Source organism: Ceratotherium simum, chromosome 3 (assembly GCF_057802395.1).
Source record: "Ceratotherium simum simum isolate JZ-2026a chromosome 3, ASM5780239v1, whole genome shotgun sequence".
Lineage (NCBI taxonomy): Eukaryota > Metazoa > Chordata > Mammalia > Perissodactyla > Rhinocerotidae > Ceratotherium > Ceratotherium simum.
The window spans coordinates 58,324,193-58,346,983 of record NC_141902.1 but is presented as its reverse complement, the minus strand read 5'-3'; the positions used below and the strand labels follow the sequence as shown (position 1 = coordinate 58,346,983).

Below are 22,791 nucleotides of genomic sequence, written 5' to 3'. Positions count from 1 at the left end.
ATTCCTAAACCCATCACACAGAAATAATTTTATTTTTTCTTTATAACTGTGTATCATATATATAAAAACTGAGAACAAATAATTATTTTGAAGCTAGGGGTAGCATTTCTTTTAGGGAGAGAATAACCTTTGTTTAGGAAAATTCTATGATGGATTTGCCAGGTATGAAAGACAATAGCCAAGGATTGGGCCTTGTGGAAAGCATTACAGTGTTCACCAATATCCAGTTCTCTGTGTGAGTGTCAGAGTGAGAGACGTGTGCCATTTCCAAAGCACAAAACAGGGAGTGAGATCTCCATGTGCTTTCCGTTCAGTAGTGTGCTATAGCCAATATGCATCTCTCTTCTCAATTCTACATTCAGTGACTTCATGTTAGTAACTTGAAATTGGCCATAATGGGAATTTTTTTTCAATAGACTTTATTTATTTATTTATTTATTTTTTCTGAGGAAGAGTCACCCTGAGCTAACAGCTGTTACCAATCTTCCTCTTTTTTTGCCTGGGGAAGATTAGCTCTGAGCTAACATCTGTGCCAATCTTCCTCTATTTTTTGTATGTAGGTTGTCGCCACGGCATGGCTGATGAGTGGTGTAGGCCTGTGCCCAGGATCCGAACCCATGAACCTGGTCCGCCAAAGTGGAGCGTGCTGAACTTAACCACTACGCCATGGGGCTGGTCCCAACAGACTTTATTTTTTAGAGCAGTTTTAGGTTCATAGCAAAACTGAATGGAAGGTATGGAGATTTCCCATATACCTCCTGCCTCCACACATGCATAACCTCCCCCATTATCAACCAACCTTCACTAGAGTGGTACATTTGTTACAATTAATTAAACTACATTGACAAATCATTATCACCCCAAATCCACAGTTTACATTAGGGTCACTTTCGGTGTTGAGGCTGTATCATTTATTTTTTTTTTTCAAAAATTTTTTTTTTAATTTTATTTATTTATTTTTTTCCCCAAAGCCCCAGTAGATAGTTGTATGTCATAGATGCACATCCTTCTAGTTGCTGTAAGTGGGACGCGGCCTCAGCATGGCCGGAGAAGTGGTGTATCAGCACGAGCCCGGGATCCGAACCCGGGCCGCCAGCAGCGGAGCGTGAGCACTTAACCGCTAAGCCATGGGACCGGCCCAAGGCTGTACCATTTTAATACTCCCAACCATAGTAAGAGAGTATATTCATTTGCCTACACTTGCAAATTATACAATATTTTATATATGTATTTTTTTATTTCAGCCAATTTAATGATATATTACATCTTAAAATTTGCATTTTCCTGATAACTAGTTGAACATCTTTTCAAACGTTTATTGCCTATTTATGTTTCCTCACTTGTAAATTGTCTGTTCTCAGCCTTTGCCCATTTTCCTACTGGATTTGTCTTTTTCTTTAAATCTGCAGGAGGTCTTTATATAGTATGAATATTGCAATTTTGATTGTTTTTTTTTTTAAGATTTTATTTATTTATTTTTCCCCCAAAGCCCCAGTAGATAGTTGTCTCTCATAGCTGCACATCCTTCTAGTTGCTGTATGTGGGACGCAGCCTCAGCATGGCCGGAGAAGCGGTGCGTCGGTGCGCGCCCGGGATCTGAACCTGGGCCGCCAGCAGCGGAGCACGCGCACTTAACCGCTAAGCCATGGGGCCAGCCCTCTTTTGATTGTTAAAAACATTTAAAATATTTTCTCTCAGGCTGGTACTATCTTTTTTATTTTATTTAAAATATCATGTCTTTTTTACTTCTGGGTTTTGTTTCTTGCTTAGAAAGATCTTTATCACACTAAGACTACAACTATACTCTCCTATATTTCTTCCTGATCCTTTTATTTCTTTTACATTTAACTTTTTAGTCAAACATTATTGCAGTATGGTTTGAAGTAGAGATCTAATGTAGATTTTTTTCCAAGCTGGTGGCCAAACACCTCATCATATATTTAATCTTTCTTCACTGTATAGAAATGTTGCCTTTATCAATTACTAAATTTACACATATATAGACACAAACCCATGCACACATATCCACACAATGCAGACACATAGGTCTCTTTCTGGATTCTATTACATTTCATTGATCTATTCTTGTGCCCAAACTGTACTTCATTGTTTTAAAAAAAGTTTTTTTTTAATAAAAGCACAGTAATTACCTACTAGGACAAGTTCCTCTGATTGTTCATTTTCAAAATTTTCTTAGCTTCTCTTACATGTTTCTATTCCAAATGAATATATTATTTTTAAAATCAACAAAAATAACACATCCATCAAAGGGGGAAAATCCTTTGCAGTCAAACTGCCCCCTTCTTTCAGACCCTTTCCAGTGCTGCCTACTTACTTGCTGTGATACTCAGCTAGTGGATTTTCATCTTCCACGATCTTCCTGCCTGCAAAGTCAATGATGATCTTCTTAGAGAGCCGAGAGGCATGTCGAAATTCTCTCAGCTCCTCCTCTCGCTTCTGCAGGGTCTCTCGCTCAATTTTGGACAACCACTGGTTAGAATCACTGGCAAAGTAATCTGATTCATCATCAATGACTTGGGTCCTTCGAATGCTAAGAAAAAAAAAGAACACATGGCAATTAGATCATCTGTTGACAAACAGTGACTTGATTACCGGGAAACTGTTTCAAGGTAGTTCACTATTCTGCTGTCCTGAAGGTTATTATCTCAAATATAGATGACTAAGAATGTTCCAAAATCAAGTCAAGCTCTGCCTGGTTCCCAGCTTCTGCATATATCTTATCCCCACTGCAGGCTCAGCTCAGCTCCTAGAACCAACCTCATCCTCAGGCAAGAAAAAGATACAGCACCATAACCCATTGCCCTTTTACCTTTCTTACAGTCCAGCCCTCACCTTTTGATAACTGGGCTTACACCTGGTTTTGCTGCATCTGACTTTACGTCTTGGCAGCTTACTCAATATCCTAGTCCCTCTACAATTGGGACCTAGTCTATTCTTGCTAGGCCCAATTCATGCCCTTTCCCTTAGAAACTGGAGTTCTATCCTGGACTCTGAGACCTGTGGCTTACTCTTAGGATATCCTATTACTCTACTACTATATGTCAGTTTCTACTCCTGCTCCCAACCCCATCTCCAGTCCCTCACTAATACACTGGGACCAAGTTCCAAGATATGACAATCAGGCCTATTTCTAAGATCATACTGACAAAGAAACTGAGAACTAGAAGGAATCTTGATGATCCAACTCTCTCATTCTACAGATAATGAACCTGGGGCTCACAGAAGTTAAGTGACTACTCCATAATAATTACAAATTAGTGATAGGCATAGGGAAATACTGAAATCAGATTCATATATTGATTTCAAATTTTCAGGACTTAGCTGGAATTATAAAAGTTTTATGATAGACTGAGAGTGGGAAGTTCAAGAGGGCTCAGGACAGGGGCCAGCCCAGTGGCACAGCGATTAAGTGTACACGCTCTGCTTCGGCGGCCCAGGGTTCACAGGTTCGGATCCCAGGCACGCACTGACACACCGCTTGTCAAGCCATGCTATGGCGGCGTCTCACATAAAGTAGAGGAAGATGGGCATGGATGTTAGCCCAGGGCCAGTCTTCCTCAGCAAAAAGAGGAGGATTGGCATCGGATATTAGCTCAGGGCTGGTCTTCCTCACAAAAAAAAGAAAAAAAAAAGAGGGCTCAGGAGAAAATTGGTCCTATACACAAACCTAAATAATGAGACTGGTGCCTCGAACACACCAGCAAAGGGGCCACACCAACAGGGAGAGACCCTTTTCCAGTTTTTATTTATCAACAAATGTACTCTATTTCTAATTATATTTCTAAAGGTAAGTTTTACTGAGCAGGGCTAAAAGTGATGTTTAAAGGACTAACAGTGAATCTGAGTTACGAACCTTGTGATAGGCTTACTTAAGGAAAAGCTCTCAAAGTTATATCTCATGTACTCATAGAAATTGGTTTGCAAGTAGTAGGTGTGTCTAACCAAAGGATTATACTGCCAGGAACAGACTCCCAAGTCAGTTACAATAAGTAAGAGATTCAGGGTCTCTCTAAGGATCCTTACAGATTCTCACATGGGCATTTGAAAATGAGCATATAAGTCCTATTTAAACATTTTTTACCATTAATTGGTTTTCAATACAAATTTTGTGCAAAAGAAGAAAAAAATAAAAGAGAAAGAAATAAAAAATAGAACTAACAAATCTATAAATCTGTCTCCTTAAGAAAAGTCACTGGGCTAAATGACAAAAGTGTAGAGTATAAAAGCCAACTTAGGGACTTTTTTTTTTTTTAAAGATTTTATTTATTTATTTAGTTTTTCCCCCCAAAGCCCTAGTAGATAGTTGTATGTCATAGCTGCACATCCTTCTAGTTGATGTATGTGGGACGCAGCCTCAGCATGGCCGGAGAAGCGGTGCGTCGGTGCACGCCCGGGATCTGAACCCGGGCCGCCAGCAGCGGAGCGTGCGCACTTAACCGCTAAGCCACAGGGCCGGCCCTAGGGACATTTTAATATACTGAGTATTCAATCAGAAAACAAATTTAGTGTCAAAGGGAAGGGAAAGAGTAATGCATGTCTTCCTATAATATGGTGTGACCTACACTCTCCCAGAGGCAATTTCTTATAGATTCTCCAGAGCTCAGCACAGCCATCTGCACGTGGCAGGCACTCTAATATATGTTGACTGAATGAACAAATGGCTGCAAGTGAAACAAGTGGGGAATCTACCAATCCAAATCGAGTTCCAGGGAGGTATACTAGCATTTGCCAAGAATCAAAAAATATTGCTCCCTCTTGGGAGGAGCCTACCTTATTGAAACATGGATTCAAAAACAAGATATAAGCCTCCTATGTAGAGCATCCAACTCTTCTTTTGCTATAAACTCTTTCATTCTCTGCCCTAAGAAGGTATCAAGTGTCAAAATAATGTTTTAATGGCCAGATCCGTAGACTAGTCTATTCCTTAGCATTAGTTAGTCTAACCACATCATACCTAGTTCTGTCAAACTCTAACAGTTTGTCTTTATGCTTGATAGCCTTCTCCAGACCAGACTTCATTTGCAATTCTTGATGAGGAAGAAGGTCCTTGGGAGAGATGTCCACCTTTGCAGAATTCTCTGTTCCTGAAATTAAATAAGGAAATCAAATGGCGTCAGCCTAAAATACGAATTAGTTGTACCTCTGTGCAGCAAAGAATAAAATATCAGAAGATCTGGCTCTGTCCCTGATGGCCGACAGCCTTCATTTCAATGGAAACCAAACAAGTACACAGGCCAGGCTTTACTTGTCAAGCACCAAGCAGTGCTTGACACATAACAGGTTCTCAATAAACATTAGGATTCTCTTACGGAAATCTGGATCACTAAGGGTGTCAAACTGTTTAACAACACAATATAAAAATGCCTTATAAATAAAAAAACTTTATTGAGTAGGGCTGAATATCACCTTTAAACACACTTTTATGGATCAAACCTAAAAACTAAACAATGAAAGAAAAAAAGAAGAAATTGCAGGAAAGGGATAGAAATGAATAATGAGAACTTATTAGATGCTAAGGCACTTAACACATATTATATTATTTAATTTTCGCAATAACCCTGTAAGACAGTTTGTATTACCTTTGTTTTACAGATAAAGAAACTGAAGTTCAGACATGATAATAAATTTACTGAGTTCACTCAGAAATTAGAAGGTAGAAACAAAATTTAAACCTAGGTCTGTCTAACTCTAAAGCCCACATTCATTCCTCAGCCCATGTATTATCTCCTTTGTGACAGCATACCATAAATTTATATATCCCAGAAAAGAGAGCCATAAATTATGATAAAACCAAGATCTAAAATGTGTTAGAAAAACAACTAGGTTAAAATGAAGCCTGACCTTTCTCTTTACCTAAAACTCCAGGCCTGTTTAAAGTCCTGTCAAATCTTTCTTTCAAACTTAAAAAAAAAAGAGACAGAGAGAGAGATTCTTTTGTTCTGAATATAAGAAAAGAACTTAGAACTACCTTTTCTCATAATAATGACCTTAAAGAAATCCTAATTGAAAAAATATAAACACCTCATTAATAAAAAAAATTACAACTATAAAAATAAAATTTGAAATGTCAAAACTCAATAGAGACAGGATTTTAGGGTATAATATTAATATTGTAGATTGGTACAATATTTTGGTAAAGTAATATGGCAAATACATCTTAAGTATCCAAAATGATTATATTCTTTGACTCAGTAATATCATTCTTAGGAATTTATTCCAAGGAAATAAATCAAAAGATATATTGAAGGCAACCAATTGCATTATTATGTATAATCTGTCAAAATACCCAGTAACTGGGAAATAGGTAATCAAATTATAATAAATCAAGTTAATAAACTATTTTTAGCCACTAAAAACAATAAATATGAAAAATATATAGCAACATAGAAACTAACTATAAAATATTAATTAAAAAAAGGAAAAACAGGGCCGGCCCCGTGGCTTAGCGGTTAAGTGCACGCGCTCCGCTGCTGGCGGCCCCGGTTCGGATCCCGGGCGTGCACCGACGCACCGCTTCTCCGGCCATGCTGAGGCTGCATCCCACATACAGCAACTAGAAGGATGTGCAGCTATGACATACAACTATCTACTGGGGCTTTGGGGGGAAAAATAAATAAATAAATAAAATCTTTAAAAAAAAAAAAAAAAAAAGGAAAAACATAAAATTCTATCCATACCATGATCGTTACTTTATAATACCAACCAATCTACTTATATAAAAAAAAACTATGAACTAAAGCAGAAATGAAATATTTGCATAAGTGGAAAGTAATGAGTACATTGTTTTTCCTTTTAAAAATGTCCTGGGCCGGCTCCGTGGCTTAGCGGTTAAGTGAGCGCGCTCTGATGCTGGCGGCCCGGGTTCGGATCCCGGGCAAGCCCCAAGGCGCCACTTCTCCGTCCAACACGAGGCCGAGTCCCACGTGCAGCAACTAGAAGGATGTGAACCTATGACATACAACTATCTACTGGGGCTTTGGGGGGAAAAAATGAATAAATAAAATCTTATAAAAAAAAAAAAAAGTCCTTAACTATTTTTATCATGTGTTTTTCAACTATAAAAGACTTATAAAAGAGTTGCAAAAAAGTAGAGTTCTTGTATAACTTTAATTCAGTTTCCCTTAATGTTAATCTCTTATATAACCATAGTGCAATTATCAAAAGTAAGAAATTAACATTAGTACAACATTATTAACTAAATTACAGACTTTATTTGGATTTTAACATTTTTTCCATTAATGTTATTTTTCTGTTCTGGGATCCAATTCAGGATCCTACATCACAGTTTGGCAGGTTTCCTCCAATCTGTGACAATTCTTCAGTCTTTCCTGACCTTGCAAATCTATTCTTTTTTTTTTTTTTGTGAGGAAGATCAGCCCTGAGCGAACATCCATGCTAATCCTCCTCTTTTTGCTGAGGAAGACCGGCTCTGAGCTAACATCTATTGCCAATCCTCCTCCTTTTTTTTTTTTTTCCTCCCCAAAGCCCCAGTAGATAGTGGTATGTCATAGTTGCACATCCTTCTAGTTGCTGTATGTGGGATGCAGCCTCAGCATGGCGGAGAAGCGGTGTGTCGGTGCACGCCCAGGATCCAAACCCGAGCCGCCAGTAGCGGAGCGCGCGCACTTAACTGCTAAGCCACAGGGCCGGACCGCAAATCTATTCTTAAACTTTCACTCAACAATTTTAGCATCCATCTGTGGATCTTGCCTGTAGCAATTACTACTACTGTGGTGTTCTAATGGTGATTTTCTCTTACCCCCATTCCTTCACTTTATTTTATTTTATTTTTTTTAAGATTTTATTTATTTATTTTTTCCCCCCAAAGCCCCAGTAGATAGTTGTATGTCATAGCTGCACATCCTTCTAGTTGCTGTACGTGGGACTTGGCCTCAGGATGGCCGGACAAGTGGTGCCTCGGTGCGTGCCCTGGATCCAAACCCGGGCCACCAGCAGCGGAGCACTCGCACTTAACTGCCAAGCCACGGGGCCGGCCCCCTTCACTTTATTAATTGGAATTCTTCTACAAGAAGGAGTTGTTCCCTCTCCCGCATTTATTAACTTATTCAGTTAATTCAGAATATTGATTTTATTCTTCTTTGGGTAATGATCCAATATTATTAATACTAGTTTTTTTGCTAGTATTAAAACCAATGTTATGTGGTTTTAACAATAACTTAAAAAAAAATAAATGCTTGTAGAATAAATGAGTGAATAAACCTCATCTTGCATACCAGGATACAACAAAGAGAAACAATCACAGATACAACACAATGTAGCCATCACCACAGTGATCCAATCAGAAGATCGCTGCCTACCTGACATCAGCTTCTTCAGCAGTTTCTGGCTTTTGTTTGAGTCACGCTGTAAAATATCCTGTTCTTCACGAGTACACACCTATAAAGTAATAAGAGTAAGACACATTATCCAATAGTTAAATTATATTGTTTACTCGACAGACCTAAAAAGTAACCTCAAATTACACATTAGATATGGCAATAAAATAATGAGACTGTTGGTGCTTTTTCATCCAAACATACCGAAAATATATATATCCAAATGAGTTTTGCCCTAGTCTCTTTCCATTTCTCCCTTCTTTTTATGAACCACACAGAAAACTGACCTCACTGTAAGTGTCCCTGAACCACTTGATAGTTTTTTTAAAAATCTAAAATACTTCCAAAGGACAAAGATTTGCCATCATTGAGAATACTAGAAAAAATATACAAGACTTTTTAACTTTTTTTTTTTTTTTGCTGGGTAGGATTCGCCCTGAGCTAGCATCTGTTGCCAATCTTTCCTCTCTTTTTTTTTTTCCCTCTTCTCCAAAGCCCCAAGCATGGTTGTATATCTAGTTGTAAGTCCTTATAGTTCTTCTATGTGAGCTGCCGCCACAGCATGGCAATTGACAGACAGGTGATGTGGTTCCCCGACAAGGCAGTAAACCTGGGCCGCCAAAGCAGAGAGTGTGGAACTTTAACCACTAGGCCATCACGGTTGGCTCTATACAAGACTTTTTTAAAAAAGACTTTCAGTTCAAATCATGAAATCCAAGTCTTACAAGAGAAATTATAAGTAGATGTCTTATTAGAAAGAACCAGAAAAAGAAGCAAATTACAGTGCCACCAGTGAAAACTAGTCTAGCTTTTATACTATATATATTTTATTTCTTTGCTTTTGAACTTTACCTACTTACAAAATAATAAATATATTATGCAAAGTTCTGTTTATTATAAAATCACTGCAAGGAAGTCCAACAGGTTACTTAAAAACAATTTCATACTGAGCTTATAAACTGTAAGACTTCAAGGCTAATCTGCTTTATATTACTCTGTTTCTTGAACTGAAGGATCCAAGGGACCTAACAGAAAACATACTTCCTAGCAGTTGCCTCAGTGGCACACAAAGTTTCCGCCAGCAGCTGTAGGGTGTTTCTCTAGAGAAAGGCCCATATGGGAAGACATTTACTGCCGTTTTATAAACATTTTTTGTGGTATACACTACATTTTTCAGGTTATCCATTGTCTATCAGCTTATTCTCCGAGTATATTGAAAAATTAAAGGTCCCATCAGAGAAGGGAAAACAAAGCAATATAAAATGGATGCCATTACCAACATCAAATGCCATTGCTTCTGCCAGCCAGCTCAACTAGCAGAGTAAGGTTTGTAGACAACTCATAAGGGTGTTTGTAAGAGAGTAATTACTACTACACTCTTGAAGCCATTCTCTCATACAATGCAGAGCTATAAAAGCCGGTGTCCCCGAAACAGAGGCTATAATGACCTGAGGATTATGTCACAATGGCTCTGTTCCCCTAGAGATATGAGCCACATCTGAACACTTTGACAAAAAAATTTTGACATTTCAGGCCCTAAAGTTTTCGTGAATTGAAGTTAATCTGATACAAGACGTGGATCCCTCAACAATGTATGTTCTCAAAACCCTTCTCACTAACAAACCTCAGTACTAGCATATAACCTTGGTTTTTGACTAATCGAATTCCTGCTACTAGAGTTTAATGGACACCTCAGGGAAGACATTTACTAAGAAAAAGAGAAATTACTAGGAATGTGAATGTCCCTATGTATTAAACCAAAGCATAGTAAAATAAAATAGAAAAGAAACAGTTTACCAGAGTACCACAGAATAAGCAGGGGCCAGAACCCTCCTGCTCACAGACAATACGACCACAGATCAGACAGTTATTGATCAGCTTGTGCTTCTGGCCCAGGCAATCACAAGGGTGGCGACCGGGGATCAGGACTGCAAGCCTGTCCTGTCCCTCTTTTGTGTATAAACTGACAAACTTCGTCTTCTTCTTTAAGGAGCTGCTGTTCTCTTGTGCCTAATTGTACAAAGATATCAGAAATAACATCAAATAATTAATGACAAAGAAAATAGTCAAGGAGGGAAAACCTCAGTTCTGTTCAATAACAACTTATACACTACCCAGGAACCATGAAAGAATGGAGGGAGTGGGAGAAATACAAATCAGTTATAATCAAGGGTCTGAGGAAAGGTTATGCTCTAGAAAAACTAGCTAATATACCTTGCCTTTTCTGCTAGTAGCTTTCAACCCTCTTTTACAGCTGGTGAAAGGTAAATGTAGCAGTAAAAGCTGTTTATGTGACATATTTAAGGATAGCTAAATTGGAGATCATAAGAAACAAAAATGCTTCTAAAAGTAGATGATATTCACAGATTTGGAAATATGAACAATCAATAAAACAAGAAAAATCAATAAAAAATTGACTCAGTACGAAAAAGATAGATAACACAATAGAAAAATGGGCAAAAGACCTAAAAAGGAACTTTATAAAAGAAGACATTCAAATGGCCAAAAGACATGAAAAGGTGCTTAACTTCACTAATCATCAAGATAACACAAATAAAATCCCAATGCAATACTACTCCACACCAACCAGAAAGGCTAAATTGAAAAAGACAGAAAATACGGAGCATTGGCAAAAATACAGAGCAATTAGAGGTCTTGTACTCTGTTGGTGGGAGTGTAAACTGGTATCTACTAAAGCTGAACATATGTACATCCTGTGACCCAGCAATTCAGCTCTTGGATATATACTCAACAGAAACGTGTAGACATGTTCACCAAAAGACATGTACAAGAACGTTCACTGCAGCATTGGAATTGGAAACTACCCACATGTTCAACAGTAGATTGATGTATTCACTTAATAGAACCCTATGTAGCAATGAGAATGAAATAGTTATACCAAACAACATATATATAATTCTCATAAACCATGTTAATTAAAAGAAGCCAGACACAAAAGAGTACATACAATTTAGCTCCATTTATACAAAGTTCATAAGCAGGCAAAACTAATCTAGGGTGTTGGAAGTCAAGATGGTGTTTTCCCTTGAGAGAGTTGTCATTTGTGGGCACACTGGGGGTCTTTTAGATGAATGGTAATGTTTTCTTTCTGGCTACACGGTATGGTCAGTTTGTGAAAATTCATCTGTTCACTTCTGTATGTACGGAATAAAATAAAAAGTTTAAAAAGAGAACTGTATTTATTAGCCTCTCTGTCTTAGTCCATTCAGGCTGCTATAACAAAATACCACAAAATGGGTAGCTTATAAACAACAGAAATTTATTTCTCACAGTTCTGGATGCTGGAAGTCCATGATCAGGATGCCAGCATGGTTGAGTGAGGGCCCTCTTTTAGGTCACAGACATGACTTCTTCTAAGTGATTGTATCCTTACACGGCAAAAAGGGCTAGGGAGCTCTGTGAGGTCTCTTATATAAGAACACTATTCCCATTATGAGGGCTCCACCTTCACAACACAAGAAACTCCCAAAGGTCCCACTTTCTAATAGAATCACATTGGACATTAGCATTTCAACATACGAATTTTGAGGGGGTCACAAACATTCAGACCATAGCAGCTTCTGACACTTAAAAGTGTATAGATGCCTCTCCCACGTTGAGGTCTTACTTTCCCTTTAAATTGAGAGTTACTCAATCATTTCCAGAGACTGAAGTTCCAGAGAAAAAAAGTCTCAAGACTTCTAGTGGAGGGCTGGCCCCGTGGCTTAGCGGTTAAGTGCGCGTGCTCCACTACTGGCGGCCCGGGTTCAGATCCCGGGCGCGCACCTACACACCACTTCTCCGGCCATGCTGAGGCCGCGTCCCACATACAGCAACTAGAAGGATGTGCAGCTATGACGTACAACTATCTACTGGGGCTTTGGGGTAAAAAAAAAAAGGAGGAGGATTGGCAATAGATGTTAGCTCAGAGCTGGTCTTCCTCAGCAAAAAGAGGAGGATTAGCATGGATGTTAGCTCAGGGCTGAGCCTCCTCACAAAAAAAAAAAAAAAAAAGACTTCTAGTGGATAGGCAAGTTACTACAAGTAAGAGAACAACTCTTTGGTAAGTACAAAGAGAGGTGACACGCCCTAATGTCCAAAGCCAAAAGCTGAGATATAGAGACAATATCAAATAAGTCAAGTTAGGTAAATATTGAAATCTAAGACAAGTGCTGAAGATTTTATCTAATCTAGCAGGTTGCCATTTTTCAAAATACTCAATTATATCTTGGGCTCTTAGGGATGGTGGTGAGGGGAAGATTAAACTCTAAGCAAAAATTTGTATTTGACTCCCATTAAAATATCCAGTTACATTACAACAAGGTATTTGAGGGATTGAGGGCTGTGCTCTGATGAGGTCTCTTACACACAATGGGCAATAAGTATTTATTGAGAAGGAGAGAGAGAGAAATAGAGGAGAGAAGGGGAGAACAAGGCAAGCAAGAAAACTCATAGCATTATCACCCCACTGCTTAAAACCATTCACTGGCTTCCCATTGTGCTTAGAATAAAATCCAAGCTACTTATAAGGACCTATAAAGCCTTACGTATGGCCTCCAAGTGCTCTCCAACCTCATCTATGTATCATTCTTCCCCTACTCACTATGCTCCAGCCACACAGGGTTTCTGACACATCCTAGAACACTTTTCTCCATCTCCCCTTTGCACGTTACTCCCTCTACCTGCATTGTTCCTAGCCCATTTCCTTACATACTAGTTCCTTTTCAGTGTTAAGGTCTTAGCTATAATTTTACCCCTCAGAGAGGCTTTCCTTGATTACCATACCTAAACTAGTTCTCATTCAACTATTGCCCATCAATTACCGCCCCTTTTATTTCTTTCAAGGCAGTTTTCACAATCTATAATTACTTTTATTTTTATCTTTATTTTTTTGTGAGGAAGATCAGCCCTGAGCTAACATCCATGCTAATCCTCCTCTTTTTTTTGCTGAGGAAGACCAGCTCCAAGCTAACATCTATTGCCAATCCTCCTGTTTTTTTTTCCCCAAAGCCCCAGTAGATAGTTGTATGTGATAGCTGCACATCCTTCTAGTTGCTGTATGTGGGACGTGGCCTCAGCATGGCCAGAGAAGCGGTGCATTGGTGCATGCCTGGGATCCGAACCTGGGCTGCCAGTAGCGGAGCACGCGCACTTAACCTCTAAGCCACGGGGCGGCCCAATATAATTACTTTTAAAAAACTTTCTTTTACTGTCTTTTCTACCCTTCCACTGAACCACTAAAACGTAAATTTTAGGTGAGCAAGAAAACCTAATGTGTCCTGCCTATTGCCATATATCTAATGCCTAAATCAGTTCTTGACATACAGTAGACAGGCAATAAAAATTTCTGAATAACCAAATGAACTGCCTGTGGAAGGTGAAGATAGATTACCTACAGGTCCAAAAATGGAACTTTAAGTACAGTTTGATTATCATTACTCATGGTTCCAGATCTGCAAATTCGCCTACTCATTAAAATTTATTTGTAACCCCCTAATCAATACTCTAGGTGCTTCCACGATCATTCATGGACATGCACAGAGCGGCAAAAAATTTGAGTCACCAAATGCAAATACACACATTTCCAGCTAAGGTCAAGCAAGGCAACGATGTGCCTTCTTGTTTCAGCTCTCATATTGTAAACAATTGTCTTTTTCAGTCTATTTAGCGCCAGTTTTTCGCATCGTTGTGCTTTTGTTGGTGATCTCACCATTTAAAGTGGCCCCTATACATAGTGCTGAAGTGCTGTCGAGTGTTCCTAAGCACAAGAAGGCTGTATCTTATGCAGAAAATAGGTGTGTTTGATAAGCTTTCTTCAGGCATGAGTTATGGTGCTGTTGCCCATGAGTTCAGTGTTAATGAATCAACAATATATATATTAAATAAAGTGTCTTTAAACAGAAATACACATAAAATAAGGTTATGTATTGATTGGTTGATGGAAATGTTGTGACCAGAGGCTCTCAGAAATCTAGCCCTGTATTTCCACTAGGAGCAATGGTTCAGGATTCACTAATATGACTTAAAAGTATATGAACATTTCCATGGTTATTGATGTATGCTGCCAAACTCTCCCCTTGAACCAATTTGCGTTGCCACCAATAGTATACAGGAGGTTCCTGTTTATTTTATTTTTTTTTCCCCCCAAAGCCCCAGTGGATAGTTGTGTGTCGTAGCTGCACATCCTTCTAGTTGCTGTATGTGGGACTCGGCCTCAGGATGAACGGAGAAGTGGTGCCTCGATGCGCACCCGGGATCCGAACCCGAGCCGCCAGCATCGCAGCGCGCGCACTTAACCACCAAGCCACAGGGCCGGCCCAGGAGGTTCCTGTTTAAAGATAACTTCATCACCACTGAGTATTCTCTTTTTAAAATCTTTGACAATTTGATAGGCAATATCGCAGGGATTTAATCTGTATTTATTTGATTACTAGTAGAGTAACCAATCATCTTGGTTTGCCCAGGACTTAGGGGAATCCCAGAATACAGGACTTTCAGTGCTAAAACTGGGAAAGTCCTGGGCAATTAGGGTGACAAACTGGTTACCTTAATTACTAGTAAGGTCAAACATCTTTTTATGTTTATTGGTCATTCACGTTTTTACTTTTGCTTGTGATGGTCTTTGCTCATTTTATTCCGATTGATAAAAGACTTTGGTCTCTATTTTTTTTTCTTTAACTTAACATTATTTTGCAAACACTTTTCCATGTTTTTTTGCATGATCATCACACTCAGAATTTTTTGATCACTCTTCTTCCATCTTACCATAACTAACTACTCCTTTCTGCTGGGAAATTTAGCTTGTCAAAATGTCCTGATTATAAATATGGCTGCTTACCTCACAGGGCTATTTTGAGAACCATGAGAGAATATGAGAAAGCTCTAAAAGCTAAATGATGATGACGATGGTGGTGGTAGTGGTGGTGGTGGTGGATGGCCCAAAATAGGAACACTCTTAATAACAACTGGAACTGTGCATTCTTGCAGTATAAACTCACAAAAAATGTTGAAATTGAAGCCCCGGAGCACTTCATTAATTATTTTCCATCATCTCTCTCTCAATCTCATCTCTAAGCAAAAGTGTCTATAATACTCATTTGATCAGGCTGCCAAAAAAAAAATCTATCATATAGAAAGTAATATGTCATCGTTATCACTTTCTGGCCATAAAATTCGTGCATTTGTTGAAAAATTGCCATTCTAGACCAATTTGTACACTTTGCTCTCTGAAATGTATCAGTCATTCCCTCTTCTCCATATAGCCAGAAAAAGTTTCACTCTATAAGCACTCACCTTGGCCAAATCAAAAGGCGTTTTGACCTCTATTGTTGTATCAGGTTCAGCAAATGCAGGAACTTCCTGTCTGTTTCTCCCTTTCCGCCTACTCCTCTTCAGCTGGTCTCCTGATCTCTGCCCATCTAAAATTTCTTTAAAGGAAAAAAATATATATATATATATATATGTATATATGTGTACATAGATAGATTGATAATAGCAGAATTCATTGGTGAACTAACAGCTAATAAAGAAAAGGTGATGCTTAATATTTAGAGTGAAGATTATGAAGGCAGGTTTTTAAATTATCTTTTCCTCTCAAACCAGAATTAAATTGAAATCACCATTTTCAACATTGTAGGATTAAGAAGTTAAATTAAAATCTGATATTTTAGATTGTATAATAATAATGACTTAGATTATTTAGTTTGGTGCTCATCTTTTGTAATGTTTAATTAGTTACTTCTAAATGCTACTCATACTAAAATTGGTCAACCTTTACTTTCATCCAGGTATACACATACTACAAAGTGTTTCTTTAATCCATTTACAAATTTTTCAAATTATTCTGAAGCCACATTTGTATCTGCAAACAGGTATTTCTGTGATATTTTCTAAGTTGAAAAAGCCTGAACTAGAACAATATTCATTACAGATTGAGTAGAACTCAACTAAAAATATGTATATCATGATTCTGCTTAAGTTAGCTGTGAGGTAATACAGGATGAAAGAAAATACCAGGAACTATAAACCAGTCCATTTACGAATATTTCAATCTTTACTTAATTACATTAACTTACCATCTTTTTTGAGGGACTGATGCAGAACATCAGAAATCAACTCCTGATCATTCTTTTGCCATTTGGTTATAAGCTCTTCTATAAATTGACCTTTTTTGCCCTCATTTCCCTGAAGGAGGTCAGTAACATATTCTCGTATCTCTTCAGCACTCTCAATTGACAAAACATACCTCAGGAAGCAAAGATATAAGTTGTTGAAACAAGGCCAGGTTACACCATGTTTTTCAATAATCATAACAGAGATCAAGGCAGTAAAAATCATTCATTAATCCATTAGAGGGTTTACTTTGAGCCAAGTTCTATGCTAGGTGCTAGGGATATAAATTTCATTAGCATAAAGACCTTGACCTCAAGTGGTTCATAATCTAACCTTCATATAACCTTCTTGTATTTCTAGAATCAAATCAGTGTTTGAGGAAAGGCTTATAGGGCTGTCCTTAAGGTAGGAATACTCCCTATAACTACACATCTGCAGTCATTATATTTTCCTAGGAACAATACAAATTACTTAATCTCTATTTTGCAAAACCTAAAATTTCTCTACTTTTTTGCTAAAAACATGAATATATACTACAATCTAATCAGTTACTGATTCAACATTCTTAATTATAAATCAAGATTAGCATCGCATCAGAGTAAGTAGATCTATTTTAAGGAAATGTTATAAAGGGTTCCTAAAAGTGAAATGGGGTGAGAGTACAAGTCAGTACAACTTTTCTAGGAATCAGTCGGCCAACACATTTGAAGTGCCTTAAAAATAATCCAATAATTCCATTGGATTATATTAATCCAGTAATTCCATTGAACTCAAGATGAAATAAGAGACACAGGAAAATGTATGCAAAAAAGTTAACGGCATCATTATTTGAATTAGTGAGAAACTGGAAGCTATTTAAAACATCCATTAATGGGGAATGGGTAATTGAATTCAATTTTTGGACTTGACAAAATGTAATACACCACTAAAAGTGAAATTTTTGAATACTTATTATTATTTTTTTTTTTTTTAAAGATTTTATTTATTCAGTTTTTTCCCCCCAAAGCCCCAGTAGATAGTTGTATGTCATAGGTTCACATCCTTCTAGTTGCTGTACGTGGGACTCGGCCTCGCGTTGGATGGAGAAGTGGTGCCTCGGGGCGCTCCCGGGATCCGAACCCGGGCCGCCAGCATCAGAGCGTGCGCACTTAACCGCTAAGCCACGGAGCCGGCCCAGAATACTTATTATTGACCTGAGAAAATGCTCTCACATAATGGTAAGTGAAATAGCAGGATAGACTGTATAGCATATGATCCCAACTGCTATAAAAGGCATGTGTATATCTATACACTTATGTGCAGAAAAAAGGCTAGAAGGCTCCCACCAAAATGACTACCACTGAGTGGTAGAATTAAAGAGAGCTTTTGGTTTATTTTTATTTTCTTTTTTCCTCTACAATAAATATCTTTTGAAAATATACTACAGGGGCTGGCCCAGTGGCATAGTGGTTAAGTTCATGCACTCCGCTTAGACAGTGGCCTAGGGTTCGCAGGTTCAGATTCCGGGTGCGGACCTACACACTGCTTGTCAAGCCATGCTGTGGCAGCATCCCACATAAAAAATAGAGGAAGATGGGCACAGGTGTTAGCTCAGGGCTAATCTTCCTCAGCCAAAAGAGGAAGATTGGCAATGGATGTTAGCTCAGGGGCCAATATTCCTCACCTCCCAAAAAAAAAGAAAGAAAGAAAATATATTACAATACGCATAGGAAAAAACACTAAGAGAGAAATGATGGTTATCTCTGGGTTGTAGTGTTATGGTAATTTTGGCTTCCTCTTTTATCCTTTTCTAATTTTTTCAGTTTTCTACAGTGATTATGTTACATCATTAGTGAAGAAAGAAGTGAAAAAAATTACTTATAAATCAAGAAATCAGACCATGAAAGCATTATAAGATCTGAAGAAATTGTAATTCAGACACACTGGTATGGGATACAAGAAAAAATTTTATAATAATGCTATAGCCTTTAATTTAAAAAATCATGTGATTGTTCCATCATTGGTTGCATTATGTACTGGGTTCTTTTCCTGATGTGGTGGTGGATTTACACAGTTATGATCTATAGGTGAACAAACCTGTGCCTTTGGGCCTCATTAAGAGCATCTTCTAATCCATCATAGATTAAAAAACAAACACAATCGTTTTTCAGGACTTTTAGTACCGTTTAATCAACTTAATCCTCAAACTTAGCAACTCCCATTGAAAAACTAATTGCTATCAAGGACGCATAGAGATGCAAGGAACCTCAAGGGATTATTTCCCTCTGGAGTATTCAAACCACTAGAGAAGTATTTAAAGAGTTCCAGAAACATTTGAATAAATGTCATCTTAACTATTTAACAAAGTATAATAAAGAACAACATACATCCAAATATATCAAATCTTATCGAAATAGAATCAACCAAAACATGAACTAAGGCAGAAATTGTGGAACAATTTTGTTATTTTGCTAACTCTGTGCACAGATCTTAATGTCTCATAAACGTGTCACTGATTAGGAAAGTAATAGCTCTGTGCTGTCTTTTTAAAAAATTCAGGCCACTCACGTCAAATTGTTCAAGTTAGCATACTACTATAGTACACCTGGGTAATTCTCAATTAAATATCAGGCAAGGCACAGCAAATGCTTTCATCATGGCATCATAGCCTGTTGTGCAATAACTAGTGAAAACCTAATAAGTGGTTCAAATAGTAATATATTATAGGTAGCTTTAGTGCTTATTTTAAGTTTTGAACAATTCTTGTCTAACTTATATTTATGATTTTAAAACTGCAAGCAGGTGTTCAGCCATACTTAGTGCTTCGACTTTAAACTTCTGATGGCTCTTCTTTCAAAAGTGTGGATAAGTTTAACTGAGTAAAATGAAAGGCTGCAAAATGAGCTAAGCCACAATCTAAGATTAGAATTTTCCTGATCCTGTTTAAGCAGACAAAACACAATCGGATTCTGAGACTGAGAAGACTGCATCTATCCATACTCCACTGTTGATTCATCAAAAAAAAGCCTCAATCTGGGGCCGGCCCGTGACATAGCAGTTAAGTGCGCGGGCTCCGCTGCTGGCGGGCCGGTTGGGATCCCCGGTGCGCACCGACTCACCGCTTGTCAGGCCATGCTGTGGCAGCGTCCCATGTAAAGTGGAGGAAGATGGGCACGGATGTTAGCCCAGGGCCAGTCTTCCTCAGCAAAAAAAGAGGAGGATAGGCATGGATGTTAGCTTAGGGCTGATCTTCCTCTCACGCGCGCGCGCGCACACACACACACACACACACAAAAAGCCTCAATCTTTTTTTTTTTTTTTTTTTTTTAACCCGAATGACTTTTTTCTGTTTGGTATATTGCAAAGTCTCATAATTTCATTTTACAGCATTCCACTGCTTTAAAAAATATTTGAAAACTACTTAACCTGATCTTACCTTCAAACAAGGGTAAAGCCAAGCCATACGATTTGGCTGGGGTTTTTTGATAGTCTATTCCAGCGTTCAAAAAAAATCCTTTAAAATAGGTTCGCTTAACTCCCTCCTTGCCGACAAGTCTATTTTCGCCCCAACTCAGAAACTCACCTTATTTTCTACAAAAGCCCTACAACTGCAAATTAGGTTTCAGCATCAATGAACAAGAAATCAAATTAAGAAACACTTTCAGTTTCCTTGATCAAGTCCGGTTTTTGTAGTTTTTCCCTCCAGCTTAACACTGCACCTCCACCTTACCCATCCTTTAGTTCTCAGGTAAAAGTCATCCCTTGCAGTAAACCTCCTGAGTTTCTCAAATCTTAACGAGTTCTTGACTCCGTGCTCCCCAAACACCCTGCACTTCCCTCACCTCAGCACTCTTCAACCAAGCAGAACCCAATTGTCTCAATGGTCTTTGCTGCCCCAGCACCTGGCATGCAGTAGCACAACAAACATTTGTTAAATAAATCAATTGAAAGCAGATATTAAATCATGTCACTATCTCCATTTCATAAGAATCATAAAGTATTAAAGATAAGCTCTGCTAATTATTCATTTTATAGATGAGAAAACTAAGGTACAGAGAGGCAACTTAAGTTGCCCAAGGTTCCAAAACTGGTAAATGACAACAAAAATAGAACCTGGGACTCCTGAGTCAGGAGCTATTTGCACTGTACCACGCCGCCCCCATTTAAATTCCAGTTCCTATTCGACACAACCCAGATCGGGCAAAGTAAAATGTTCAGAGTAAGGAATTTCTGGAAAGACAATTTGGCTTGCCCCTTCTCTCCAGGATCTATAAGGAAACCGGCTCCCGGGACAGTCTTACAAGTCTAATTATCTGGGATTTAGCGTTTTCCTAGGAGAAAAAGGCCCCAACGGCCAATTGTGGAGCCTGACACCTTATTCCAGAAGCTAAACTGTAAAGCCGGAGGTCAAAATTTGGCGCCTAGAGACCAACAGCAGCCCTTTTGTCACATTTCTTCACTCTCATCAACTTTTTAGTCCTCCCCGCTTCCCCGTTCGCTCAGCCAGTGCACATCCCAGAGCTCCTTCCCGCCTCGGACCCAAACCGGTCTCACTGCATGATCTCCTCGCTGACATCCAGGCCGAAAGTTTTCCGCAACTGCTGGGTGCACCAGCCTACCAGCTGCTCCCGGGACGCCGCCCCAGCCACCGCCATTTTCCCCAGCCGGAACCAGCTGGGCTGTAAAAGCCTCGCGTCCTGCGCCGGACTAGTCCCCTTCGCAACACCGACCCCGCTCTCGCGGGTTCCGCCAGCCTGCACTGCCACGCGCAGTTGCGCCGCCCTCAGCACAGATCCCTCCCACCTGTGCCGCCTCCTGCGGCTCCTTCCCACTTCCTGACGTGTGTATACTTGTACCAGACCTCCGTTTGCGCGTAATTCCTCCGCGTCGTCAGATTTAGGACTCGAGATCTGGAAGTTCTGCTAAGAAGACAATACACATACCTATGAATACTACAGTTTAGGAAAAAAACAAAACAAGACCCCGTAACATGAGGGGCCAGCTTTTAAACTGTTCTGGTTTTATGTAAAATATTTAAAATAGCACTTGGAAGCTAGAGTAAGCGCTGTAAGGATTTGCTCTGGTAATAGTGGTTTTATTAATATCCCCTGTGTTCTAATGCTAGATTCACTCTACTGAAGCCTCTTTCCTTTTAATTTTTTGAGCCAGGTCTTATCCAGGAGGGCCAAGACAATTCAGTAAGCTCGAGGGGGAAAAAACTTGAATAAAACAGATGCTTTGAAGACATTCCGTATTAATTTTTAAGAAGTTAAAGGTATTTCAACCCAAGATGACCAGATTTAAGGGTCTTTTGCTACTCCCTACTCCACTGGGAAGACGGACTGGGGAAAATTTAGCCAGACTTTTCTGGAGAGCATAATGTCTTTTGATATTTTTCATCAGTAAATTTAATTGGCTGGCTTTGCGTTACATTTATAGGTTCTTTATTCCCATTAGGCTATTTAGACTACGTAATTATGTTAATTGGATGCTGTTTCACCTTATGCTAATGTTTTCATTGATATAAATAGTCAAAATCATGTGTATTGAGTTCAGATTGTTTTTGTTATTAATTTGAAAAATATATGATTTTCCAGCTTTAAAAAAAATACTCCGTGAATGTTCATTCATTGGGTACATTCATTAATTAAGTGGGTACACTTTTTGTTTCTTCATAAAAATCCACTACATTTAATACTAATTTTACGTATCTAAATTGTTTACCTGTTTCTGTGTCTGTTCAGTTCTCATAACTAAAATGTTAACTTCTTGAAGCGATTATAAGTTTTTTTGTATAATAGGACTTAGTACATCATACATAGTATGATGAAATTACTAGATCCTCAAGAATAAAAGTGTTCTTTTTCATAAGGCATATGTTAATGATTGTAATCTCCAGTTTGTAATGTATGTAATGTAATGCAATGCCATTTACAATCATTATCATTTATTAAATGCATTTCTGCCTAAGCAAAGCAAGCACACCTATTCAGCATGACTTAAAGATAGTCTTTTGTATAAATTTAGGCAGAAATGTCATTTGTACATACAACTTTTCTTAATGCCCTAGGCCTTCGAAATTTTCAAGTTCACACCACACAACTGTCTGTATTTTATTTAACCATGAAGGAGAAGCACTTCCGCAAAGCAAACATTTAAATTAAGAATTTTTACTAGGCATCACTGACTTTCTCCCAATTTTTTACTCTAACATGCATCCTTTCCTATCATAATTGGTATGAAAAAGACAAACATACAAACAGCTATAGTAATATGTAGACTGCCCCTGGTTTGCAGAGGTATACGTACTTGCAATTCTTTCTAGCAATTGACTTGTCATGTG

General features: G+C 38.4%; 1 protein-coding gene across 1 annotated transcript in view; it reads right to left on the bottom strand.

Moving 5' to 3' along the window:
* The window catches only part of TRIP4 (thyroid hormone receptor interactor 4), a 55,467-nt gene extending 34,322 nt beyond the window's left edge, over window positions 1-21,145 (bottom strand). The window contains exons 1-7 of the mRNA XM_004421686.3: window positions 21,003-21,145; window positions 16,433-16,602; window positions 15,651-15,784; window positions 10,155-10,367; window positions 8,340-8,418; window positions 4,976-5,105; window positions 2,336-2,551 (exon numbers count right to left, since the gene is read on the bottom strand). Of these exons, the coding sequence (XP_004421743.1) occupies window positions 2,336-2,551; window positions 4,976-5,105; window positions 8,340-8,418; window positions 10,155-10,367; window positions 15,651-15,784; window positions 16,433-16,602; window positions 21,003-21,103 (1,043 nt within the window). The 5' untranslated portion in view covers window positions 21,104-21,145. The remainder of the gene's footprint in view (window positions 1-2,335; window positions 2,552-4,975; window positions 5,106-8,339; window positions 8,419-10,154; window positions 10,368-15,650; window positions 15,785-16,432; window positions 16,603-21,002) is intronic.
* Window positions 21,146-22,791: the final 1,646 nt, after the last annotated feature.